The 12,775-nt window shown below is 39.6% G+C and overlaps 1 protein-coding gene across 1 annotated transcript in view; it reads right to left on the minus strand.

Annotated features, from left to right (window-relative positions):
• Nucleotides 1–6,275, minus strand: part of pdzrn4 (PDZ domain containing ring finger 4) — a 47,390-nt gene extending 41,115 nt beyond the window's left edge. Inside the window, exon 1 of the mRNA XM_082510340.1 lies at nt 5,835–6,275. Coding sequence (XP_082366466.1) covers nt 5,835–5,903 — 69 coding nt within the window. The 5' untranslated portion in view covers nt 5,904–6,275. The remainder of the gene's footprint in view (nt 1–5,834) is intronic.
• Nucleotides 6,276–12,775: the final 6,500 nt, after the last annotated feature.

Below are 12,775 nucleotides of genomic sequence, written 5' to 3' on the forward strand. Positions count from 1 at the left end.
AAGAAAGCAAAACAAAAAAAGGCAGGTTAGTTAAATTTGCAGGACTATGTACAATATGTACATCTATTTAGAGGGTTTACACAGCAGGAGTGTATCTGCAAACACTCTTGGATTATGTAGATGAGGGAATAATGCACTAGGTTGCAAATGGCTGTTGCATCATATATGTGTGTGTGTGTATATTATATATATATATATATATATATATATATATATATATATATACACACACACACACACACAGTCAGTATTGTCTGGTAAAATAGTGCTGACTTTGCTACAACTAAAAGCACAAAGCGCACAGGCCCTATGAGAGTCTGAAGGCCAGAGGCTTTAGAACGATTTAACACAGCCACAAGCAAAATTCGCAGAATGGCATTTGCAACATAGTGAATGGAGTCCTGTGGCGGGAGAGTGCAGACACACTCATGCACAAAATTACAAATGAAACACTGAATTGTAAATTGTCTGACGAAAGTCATAAATCTCCCAACGGCCGCTGGGCAGCTGGGGTCGAGCAGCCAGCAGTCCTGTCAGAAAAGTGCAGCTGTCTGAACACAGATAGCCACTGGTGTAGCACACAGCAGCAAAGCCTGCAGGCTGAAATCTGGAATTGGCCTTTAAAATGCTCTATTATGTATTTTTTTTTAAATGAAATGTTCTGAAGTCCTCTGTTCCCATGTACTATACAATATGACCATTTTCAGGGGCAAGCCATTACCATAACTTCAAAATAGCTACAATCTATTTTGTAAGTGTTTCGTCCGCATAGTCCCTAAAGGCTCTGTCACACCAGGAGATTGTGGTTGTATGGGCTTGGTGTTTTAGTGACAGCCATAATTGGTGACCTAGCTGGCAATCTAACGCCTAACTTCTTATAAGAAAGGAAGTTATTATTAGACCTTTAACTCTTTCCCCCATAAAGATGACATTTCACAGTCTCCCCTGTACTCTTAATGGATAATTTTTACACATCAGTGTATATCAGTAAAGATGTGGTTTGACAACCTTAGAATAGTTTCTGGGGCTTTTTTGTAGTGTAGTTGTGTAGCCAGAGCCCACCCTCACTAACTTCTAATGCACAGGCTTGAAATACAACTTAAATACTACTAGTAGACTTTCAAGGAGTAGAGAGAGTTAAAACTAGCATAACCAGTTCTTTAACTGATCATACTTATCTCCCTAAGGTTGAAGTCATAGCATCAAATACCTTTTTTTTTTTGAGCTGGTCCACTAAGATTTGTAAGCATCTTTCCGGATCTGAATTAAGAGAAAGTTAATGAACAAAACTAATAGTTACTCACACATCCTACGACAAAAGAAATTAGTTGGAGCTGGATCGGGTGACCCTAAAATCCTTTATTAATTACACTGCAGTAGGAGTAATGTTGCCTTTTTTCAATGACTATGTGTTTATACAGCATTATTCCATAATAAAAATTAGCTATAATTGATCTCTGGCTCTCTTCCACAGTGTTTTGTTTGTCCTGTCTTCCTCCCCACACTCCCTGCCCCTCCCCAAGCTTGTTTCTGCCAGAGGTTTCTTCCTCTTAAAAGGGTGTTTTTCCTTCCCACTGTTACCTTACAAAATAAAACACCCAGAGATCACTGTTTTTGTGATTTTGAGCATATATGTAAAAACACCGAGTTGAATTGAATAATAAAATCAAAAGCCACCTAGAGGGCCACTAAATATGAAAAGTGCAACACACATAGCACCGCAACATCTTCAAAAATACTCATGCAAAACACGAGTCCAGTAACACTATGAACCTGTTCCAAGCCCCACTTTAGCTACCTTATAAGCATCCTTCAGTTTTTCACTTGTTTAGAGCAGGTGGTGTCCTGTTGGGTAGCACTGTTGGAAGTAAAACAGAACAGAAACACATTTAAAGTCTGCAGCGCTGTGCATGTGCCAAAGTAAAATGAGAGAGGGGAGAAACAGATTGCTGAGAGGGAGCCAGTCAGAGGGAGAGCGGGACTAATGAAGGTTACAGAAGAGGAGAAGTATGAAATAGGAAGGAGAAGAAATGAGTCTGGAATGATAAAAGGAGGAGAGACAGTGGGATTGTTGAGGAGTCTCTCTGGATTTGCAGAATCCCCTCAGCCTCAAGTTTTGGTACAAAGTCATACTGACACACTTACTGCCTGGTGAGCCCTCTATCTTTCTCTTCCTCCACTTTCTTTCACACTGGTAATGAGGACTGTAGGTGTCCGCCGACTGTCACATGCACACCACCGAGCGTTTAACAGTAAGGGGGTGGGGGGGGCTTATATTACTCTTGGACATCTGCCATGGTGCCAGGACCTAGGCAATAGTGTGATGCTGAAATAGGAGGGAAGCATGGGGGTTTCTTTTTGTGTTAGTTCCAGCCAATCCCCATGCAAATTGCGTGATTTATATTACATTTGCTCTAACTTTAAAAAATGCTTTATTTATCTGTTCTGTGGGCTTATTCTCTTTTATTTTACTTTTGGTGCCATTCGAAAGCTAATTCATAGCAATGCCAACCTTTTGAAAAGTGAAAGTGGTGCAGTCCTAGACTGCAAATCGAAAAAAAAAAGGGTTGGGAGACATGCATTTTTGTTCTCTTGCTGACATTTGGATGAATGCATCTGTGTCATATAAAACAGTAATAATCAGTGAGTTGCATTTGCTCTTATGCCAAACAGAATGATGTCATGTCTATAATGTAGACGTATAAAGATAGATATAGCTTTTGGGCCTAAAAGTGAAGGAAAGGTGGTCTAAACCAGGCTTGGTTAAATCATCGGCGTATGGTCACCATAGCCCTTCATCATTTATGTTGGTACTTGATGGCACACCAGACTTACTGCAGTCATCTTATGAACAATAGGTGTCGCCACTCAGAAAAAAGCCCTCCATATCAGGATTAATACTGCAGGAGAAGAATTTGAAACAGGAAGAAAAGAAATTGTGGAGTTTTCCTTTTTGAAATTTCTTCTGAAAAGAAATTTAAAGATCGTGAGGTGTACAACAAGCCTACATCGGGCTTTAAACCTGATAGTTTTTTAATGGCCAGACATGGTTACCTTCTGACTGCAAAGAGGAGTAACATTCTGTACCTCATACTAAACTTCAACTTCAGGGCTTTTTGTGGCTTCAAGGATTTTTGGTTTTTAAAACTTCTATATCATCAGTGTGATTTTTTCCCCCCCCCTTCAACCCCCAGAAATCTTTTGGCAATTATTTCATCATTCGGGCATTAAAAGGTTAAATGGTTCTCCATAAACCATGATGTCACGATGTTGATGTCCATCTTTTATTGGCAATTTACTGTTCTTACAGGTTTTTAAGACCGCAGCTATTTTGCTAGCAGCAAAGAGCAGTGGAAGCACATGGAAACAAATAATATTGCTCTTATTTGTTGTGTACATGAATTTAGAGTTTTAGAGATGATGGTGTTATCTGTGCATGGAACCAGACTCCAGCTAGATTTTTTATGAAAGCATTATGCTACGTCCACGCTCATCCTGCGTTGCCTTGAAAGGAGTTGCTTGTGGACATTTCAGTATCTGGTTGCCTAAGTATCCATCTATCCTTCCAGGTCTGTCGCAGGGCTAACCTGGGTAACTCTGTAACATATGTACTATCAGGTCACATGTCAATCAGCGGTATCCTGCACTCTCATTGGTAGTTGCTTTAGTCCCACCCATTGCAATTTAATCCCTAGTCACCTGATTTACTTTATATCAGGGGTCCCCAACCTTTTTGCGCCATGGACCGGTTTATGTCCGACAATATTTTCACAGACCAGCCTTTAAGGTGATAAATATAACAAAATAAAACCAGTACCGGTATAAAAAAAAGAAGATTTATTCATAACACACGGGAAAAGACCCAGGGAAACCAAGTTAACGCTAAAAATTATTTAAAAAAATAATGCTAAAAACTAATAAAAACCCTGAAAACCATGAATTTCACACCTGAGCCTCAACTCTCACGGACCGGTACCAAACAACTCGGGGGTTTGGGACCGCTGCTTTATATGGGCTCCGCTCACCACATTGCTTGGCAACTTTAGAGTGACATCAATCCTCTAATCTAAAAATATAAACACTTTTAAGACAGCAACTGGGTATGATTTAAATGCTTGTATACTCATAATCTTATAATTTTGCTGACTACATCCTGACTGCACTGACTGCATTCAGTGTTCCAACATATCACAGCTACGCCTTTTGTTTTGGCAAGTATGTGCAAGTCCATTAACAGTTTCCTACAAAAGCAGCCGCAACCTCCTAGAGTTTCTCTTAAATTGACGTGACCAATTTTCTTGCACTCCACCCAGGCAGACAACGCAAACATCCACCGCCTCATTAAAAGCATGGGGGCATTTAGTTTGAAAGCATAACGAGCTTGAGATTGCAGCGTTGTGAATAAGGCTCATAAAAGCAGCATCATGCGGTGGTGGAAAGTTACGTTAATGACAGTATATTTGTTCCATTTTAGAGAGGTCATAACAAAGACGCCTACGGCTGCCTTGTCGTCATTAAACATCATTAACATCAACTAAGTGACAACAAGCTGACATTTAAAGTATGAACCCCACATGTACATGTATATATATGTATATATATATATATATATATATATATGTATATATATATATATATATATATATATATATATATATATATATATTTTTTTTTTTTTTTTTTTTTTTATTTATTTATTTATTTTCCAGATTGACACTTTGGATGATAGTATATGATTACAGTATATTTTACATAGCAAAAGGAACTGGCGTGCAACAACACTGCTCAGTCTCATCATGCTGTATCTAGTTTCGCTGCTGTCTGTAACAGTATAAGATACTAAATGATGAATGAATTTTGGCCCGATGTTTGCCAGCACTGTTCCCGACAAAAGAGATGATCCAGAACATGTGTTTCCTCCCAGTGATGTAAAGTGTGCAACTGAAAATTACAAGGTTATCCAACCTTCACTTGCTGTTTAAAGTTGTCTTAAACACCTGAAACCTGCTGAAATGAGTCAAAGAAAATATTTATTTTTGGCTATATGTTTTTCCTCAGCAGATTCACCCCACCAGCCAAGCACTGTACAATATAACAAGTTACTCATTCACCACATTTTACAGTAATGCAGGGTTTCCGTCATCATTAGTATCTAAAATTTCTTAATCATGTGTTTTATTTCTCACTCTATATTTTAGGACTTTCACTTGAGCATTAAATTGGAACAATTCCTTTTTTTTTTAACATGACAGCAGACAGGAAAAAATCCCATCATATGTTAGGTCACAGAAGTCCATTTCTGACAAACAACACAAAGGAAAACAGCAGAACACATTTGCTGGCTGTACTTTGAACTGTATTGCTTCTAGACAGTCACAGTCAGAGGAGATGTGATGAATTCCCCCGGAGCCAGCTCGGGAAGAAGAGCTGAACTTGTTCTCACATCTCCTGCTACTGAGGAGAAATAACTAGCTTCACTCACTTTGATGGAGTAAAGAAATACACACACAGACACAGACACACACACATATACCCACTGGCTCTTTGCCTGTTTGCTTGAAAGAAACTCATTTTTGTGCATCTCTCTCATGCACCCTGTCTTTTTTCTTCTCCTCCGGGTTTCCCACTCAACCCGGCTTCTTTCCTATACCCCCCTTCTTAGATTTGCTCTCAATTTTCTGAGTTTATCCTCGTTGTTGAGGTTTTTTTTGTTTCACCCTGACCCCGATCCCTTTAAAACACCGTCATTAACAATGTCACCTTTGCTTGTCATTAACTTTATGGCAATGATTATTCCGCTGCCGCCAGCGCACTCTCCTTCAAGTCTCACTTACCTGTGCGATCTCGTAGAGCAGTTTGTAGTGTTCCTCCCGTTTCTGCAAGGTGCACAAATTGCAGCCCATTCTAGTTGTCAGGGAAACAGTGCCGAGTGCCCGCTGGAGTGTGTGTGCTGTCTGCGGTGTGTATGAACTCCCCCTTGGGCGATACACACTCGGGCTCCTCTTCCTTGGCTCCCCCACACCTCTTTCTCATCCGTGTATCCTCAGAGATCCCCTCTGTCGCTCTGAGCGCACCACACACGTGTTTCAATTCACTGTTTCAACGCAGGCTCTGGAAGTACTACCTTCAGTTTGTGAAGTGAGTGTGTGTTTGTAAGTGTTTTTGTGTTGTGTGAAGCAGTAATTAGATGAGTGAAACGCACCTGGCTTTCTTCCCCTCTTTGCCTGTCACTCCTTCCCTGGAGTCTCACTTGCATGCCTACATACACTCTCTCCCTCCACTCTCTATACTCCACCACCTCCTCTCTCAGTGTGAGCACACTCTTGTGCATACACACACTTTTGGCTCATGGAGTCACACCTCCTCCTGTGGCAGGCTGCCTACACATGGCTGCTCCTACTCCACCTCATGAATAGATGGCATCCTCATTGGCTGTTTAAGGAGAAGGGGGCTGGGAGAAAAAGAGAGGAGGGGACTGCTCTTATCTTGGGAAGAGTCAGATTCTGAACATCAGTGCTGTTGCGTGTAAGCAAAGAAAAGGACAGGCTGCATGCATGCGTGCGTGTGTGTGTAGTAAAGGTGGGCAGACAGATCCCAATATCCATAGTATTGATACTTGCATGATTGGATCGATTATCTATGCTCTAAGTTAGATATGTAGTCCAGTAAATTGGGTTAAATTACTTTAAATAACAGAAGGTGACCCAAACTGCTTTAGAGACATATACATTTACAACTCCCCCCCCCTCTTATTTACATGTTAAAAAGTATCAGTATCAGTATTGGTATCAGTAATATTGGCCCTGCATTTATTTGGTATCGGACCAATATCAAAATTTGCAGTATTGCACAGCGCTAGTGTGCAGACTGCACTAGCATCTGTGTTTGTATGCCGTAAAGTACATTTGTTAGTTTTCTGTGTGTACATACTCAACCAAACATTCAATCCATAATTAAAAAAACCCTCAGACATCAGTTAAAATGCCATGAAGGCAGTTAATCAAGTTCCTAAGAGGGCTTTTTGTCAGTCCACACATTTAACAACTGGATTTGGCATTGAAATCAATCTAATTTGGATTCAATCAGATAGTCTTTTGCACTTAGCACAATGGTTGGAGGAGTGGTGTTTAGCGGCTGCCATAGATTTACAGTCAGAGGGCGTTAGTCACAAAACAGATGCTCCCCTCCTCTCTCCCTCTCTCTCTGCCGGCAGTTAGACAAGGGCACTGGACTGGGTTGATACACAGGAAGAAACACAGACTAGTATTGATTGGCTTCAAATTAGCTTCCAGCCCAACTGATCCATCTCTACAGGGGTGAGGAAACAAAAAGGAGAGAGAATGGATGAGAGGAAAGAGGAAGAAAAACGGAGGATGGAAAACTCAGAGATGCTGCTAAGATAAACTGAGAGTCCAGCAATGGCATTACAAGCCTCTACTAGCAATTTTGTTTATACAGTAGCAAGTATGCCCTAAATATCCTTCTAGTAGCATAATGATAAATGGTTATTGCTCAACTCATCCAGCAAATTGTAAACTGTTGATAATGCTCATATCTATATATATCTATATATATCGATATATTTAAATATATATATATATATATATATATATATATATATCAGAGCATCTTGCAAATATCAGCCAAATTTCCCCCTCCATGCTACACTTGGCACATTCCCTTGGGACTTTGACCATAAAACAGGTAAAAAGAAAAGGGGAGGCCTGAAATGGTTTGGCAGTTCCTGGGTCCAAACCAGATGGGATGCCAAGTGCAGGTTGGATTGCTATGAGCTATCACACTCACAGTGCCATTACCAACATGCTGGTGTTTAGCAGATAAAATACTCACTGTGGTCACCCTTTTATTTTAGTGTAATTTGATGTGTGATATTTTAAAACGCAGTGAACGCAGAAAAGTATAGTGAACACTGAGTGAACAGCAGGACTTGTCCTCTGAGAACGTTTCATGTCTATATCATATTTAGCAGCTAAGTGACTTAGTTAGTAAGATATTTACAGGACTGTGCAAACGTCTTGAGGTTCTTTATATTTATAAAAGACTGAGTTTAAATAATTCTAACAAGTTTGAAAGTCAGTATTTGGAATGACTACCTTTATTCTGCAAAAGCCTGAATTCTCTTAGTCAAGCTTTCATGTAATTTCTTCAAGTAGTCTTCAGAAATAGTTCTCCAGCCTTCTTGAAAGACAATGAATGTCTTTGGATGTTGGATTCTTTGGATGTTGGCTGCCTTTTGTTCCCTTCTCGGTCAAGATGATCCCACACTGCTTCAGTAATGTTGAGTACCGAGCTCTGGGGAAGCCAATCCATGACTGACTTGTTTTTCTATCGAGGTTTGGTTTTACTGTGTTGGGAGTGTGTGGGGTGATTGTCATGCTGAAAACTGAAGCCATTCCCAATCATGACATTTTCCAGATAGTCCTGCAGATAGAAATCTGGTGGTACTGTTCTATGTTCTTAATCTCAACACCACTGGCTAAAATGCAGCCCACAACCATGACACAGCCTACAGAGTGTTTTGCAGATGGCTATAGGCTCACTGTTGTACCTCTCTCCTGACCTTCTCCAGACATATTACAATATTTGACCAAAAAGTTTCAATCTGGATTCATCACTGTATAAGACTTATTGCCACTGCAATTTTTTCTCCTTGCTTCACTTCCTTAAGGAAGACTACCGCACTTCTTCTGAGACCATATCTGATGAGGCTTCAGTGAAGATGGCTCAAATAGAGGGGCAGATAGATTGCTTGGGTCCTGTGTCAAGTCTTTGCCGGATCTATTCCTATTTCTTAAAGATATGGCTTTAGGTCTGCTGCTTCTTTTGTCCTCCGTTTGCTTAGTTCCTTGAATTCTTAAGAACACAATACATGCCCTGCTCAGTGTTTTGGGCTAAAATCTCTTTGAAAACCACCTTGTTTGTGAAAAAACACCACTTTATGCCTGCCAATCTGTGTTATATTTTAATATTGATTGATCACAACATTTGTTTATCCTTTGCAGAACAACTTTTTTTTAAATTTTTGAATGATTCATAGGTCAGAGTTAAGTGGCTTAAAAACTCGTCTGAAAATGATTAAACTCAAGGACTGGACTGCAAATAAGGGAAAAAGAAGCTAATGTTTAAAGAAAAGCATTGAAAGGCATTCAGAAAGCTTCAAACTACTGTTCCAGACCAATTTAAAAAAGACAAGAAAGTCTGGCTTCTTACAAGCTGAATATTTTAGTGACTTCCGTGCAGCACTGTAAGTCAGGACCAAAATATGGACAGAACAGTCAAGAAGAGGATGCTCAGTGTGAGCCTGAGCCACTAGCATAATAAAAAATATGTAATTTCTTTTTGAATGAATACATGTATAGACACATTTCTTTCACGTCAGCTCAACACAAATTAAAAAAAATAACATTTTTTCAAGTAAACTGGAACACTATAACATATTCTTCGTTGATCATTTGTAAGGATTTGCAAGAAAACCCTTTGTCTCTAAGCAAACATGGTATGCAGTTTATTTCCTCTGCAACAGACAGTTTATACTGCCACATAATCTACTGCAGTGGCTGTGTCATGGAAAAACAAGAACTTCTAGTCAAGAAGCAGATATAGCATGCCTGCATGACGAATAGCTGTCACCGCTAAGACTATGAGCAGAGAGCGCAGATGTGTCATAGTCCTTATCACTAGTCATGCAGGTACAGGGACCATACTTGTTCAGTCAAGGGTGTCAGAGCAAATCCAGATACATCCCCCCAGATAACACTTAACCCTTTCCCTCCGACCACTTTTGTCCCATTCTGATGAGGTCATTGTGTTTCCTGTTAATCTCTGAAGGTGACTTTTCAGGATGATATCACCAAATAATGAACTTTCAGATTTTCTTTTAGCTTTTTTACTTTTTTCAAGTGCCTCGAAATCTCTTTTAGTGCTGACGTTTGCAGTCTAACCAAAGGATTACCAATATTACCAGACTCTGGTTAAACTGCCACTGTGGTTCATCCATAATCCGAGATTTGCTGACAAACACATAAATGACTAGGGAGCTAAACGTGCCTCCAGCATTGAAGGCCTCTAATGGCACTCTAAAACGTTTCCCAGAAACTACATCAGTTGTATCTAAAGCGCGATCAGGCAGACCAAAAGTGACCACACCATCATACGATCAATACATCAGGCTTGGGTCACATGAGAAAAGCTACTTCATTACAGATTTTTCTAAATAAAGACTGTAACACGCCATTACTGTCTTAGGCTGTCTAGTAGTGGTCTCAGGGGACAAGTTGTTGGAGTGGACTGGACATATCAGTATTCTGACTGTATATAAGGAGACGAACGAGCAGATGAGATTGTAATGTATCAAGCCAGCAGTAGAGCAAGTCATTGCCACTATGGAGTTGGACACTCTGGTAAATCAGCATCGGTGTCCAAGGAGAAATACAACTCTACAGAAACATGCTGCCTCGGGTTTGTATCTTTCCAGAGAAGGATTCATACTGCAGCATGATAATACAACTTGAAAAGCTGAAAAACGAGCCAATACAGCAGTGCCAAAAACTTAATTTCCTCAAGTTGGTCTGCAAGCAAGTCAGTCCCAACAGACTTGTATGTTAAAATGCCCCAAATGAGCTATGATATCAATGTGATCACAGCATGGAAAAGAAAAGAAAAGAAACATTTTAAAAAACAAAAACAAAACAACACCCTTTTGCATTTTGTTATAACATCACTGCCTTGATTTGCACTGTAAACACCACCAGCTGTAGCTAGCCCCTTGCTAGGCCTTGCCTCTGCTACGCTAATTAAAAAAACCAGTAACCTGGACCTTTTGTCCTCCAGTTTTGGTTAGTGAACTTTTAGTGTTTTACCTGTCAGCATTAGTAAGGACAGGCAGCAGCTAATATGTTAATTTTGTGAATAAAAATCCAGAGTGGGCTGCGACATCATGGTTGCTACATCCATCCCATCTGTTATTTACAATCTATAGAGGAAAAAACCCAAACGCGCCCAAAAGCTTTACAAGAATTATTTAACAACCAAAGATCAGGCAGTGCTAACTTTATCTGACTTGGCAGATAGTCGGCTAAACTCGACCACATTGGACAAAGCTCACAAAAAAACTCCTTGGAACAACATGGTTTAGAAGACTGTAGACTCCATGTTATCTCCAGCTCATACTTAAACATTTTAAATGCTACGATATCCTAATCCTCATGTATATTTCTCAGCATTAACATTGTCGGCCCAAACAGTTGAGCTGGCAGTAACAAGAAACTTTGCAATAAATTCAAAATAGAAAGTGCTTCATTTATGATCTTAGACTTTTCAGTTTTTATCTTTGGACTGATATTAAGGCAAATCTGAGATGCAAGGCGTCATTCGCCTCATTCACCTGTCCTTTTTATAGTTCATATTAACCACTTTAACTCAGCTCAGCAGTTTCATCATTCTGAATTATAGCTTTTTTGTAGATGAGGTGTATGACAAACTTGTAGCTCATGTGCTCATTTAAAGTTGCAAAGACTTGTATAACTTTAAGAACCATGGAATTTATAATCAAATATTAAGAAATTATGTATAGAATAATATAGCTATCCTCAATTGATTGTCCCCGCCACTAACACATGACCCTACGCTGTGTCACTGCATCATTTCATGTTTGGCACTGATCACCACCTGCACTCATGTATATATCTTTCTACGTAGCACTCATAATTCTTATTCTCATGTATATATCTCATGTATATCTCATGCACATATCTTTCTTTCTACATAGCACTTTAATTCTTATTGTCTGCACTGAAGCACCGCAGCAATTTCCTAATGTTGTAAACCTCAACATCTGGCAATAAACCCATTCTGATTCTGATTCTGATTCTGATTCTCAAACAAAAGATTCCACTATCTGAGAATTGGACTTCCAATAAAGTAGTAGAGTGGTGTCTTACCCTTCCGTTTGTATACCCAGTAAAGTATTTGACCGGCAGCTCACTTTAAGGTTAGAAGGGCTGAGGTGGCTTTGAGCAACTTTATATTCATTAGTAAAGTCGGTCAGTGAGATCTGTCCGCCAGTCAAAGGTTAACCAAAAATAGCTCTCTGGCACAGGGAAAGTGTTGCACTTCAAAGAAAGCCTAACACCACATTAACATAATGTCCTGTGCAGCTATGATTAGAAGAAAATGGAGCACTTTGCACATCTCCACCTGAAAATAGTAACTACTTCTTAGTTAAGCTCTTAACAGCTTTAAATTGATGATCTACATCTACATATTCAGTTCTATTAGGAAAGTTTGGAGTTCTTAGATATAGCAGGACAGCTACCTGGGTCCGTTACTAAGATGTTCAAATCACAACAACATTAATTTGGCACTATACATTGAGAAAAAAACATGAATTGAATTGAATTGAACAACAGAGTAGTGCAGTAGTGGGGCATTAGAACTGAACTAGTCAAAATTAATAATCACACAGTCATTTTGTGCAGCAGAATACCAAGAAACTGTTAAATAACGTACCAGTGCAAGCATTCCTTTCCTTTCCCATACAGCTGATTGGAGCAAATCAACAGTCAGACAAGGCAAAGGTACATCTTTAAAACTAGGTAACACCTCCAGGACTTGTAAATCATTTTATAACCTGGGAGAATGTCCTTCATGAAGTGTCATTTATTAATCCTTAGAATGACAGCCGTGATCAGTGTTCTCCAGCAGTGATATTTGCACCATGTTTCTTATGACCAAAGTAGAAAGTATGCTAATAGGT

This window comes from Aulonocara stuartgranti (genome assembly GCF_965226115.1).
Source record: "Aulonocara stuartgranti genome assembly, chromosome: 17".
NCBI classification, from domain to species: domain Eukaryota; kingdom Metazoa; phylum Chordata; class Actinopteri; order Cichliformes; family Cichlidae; genus Aulonocara; species Aulonocara stuartgranti.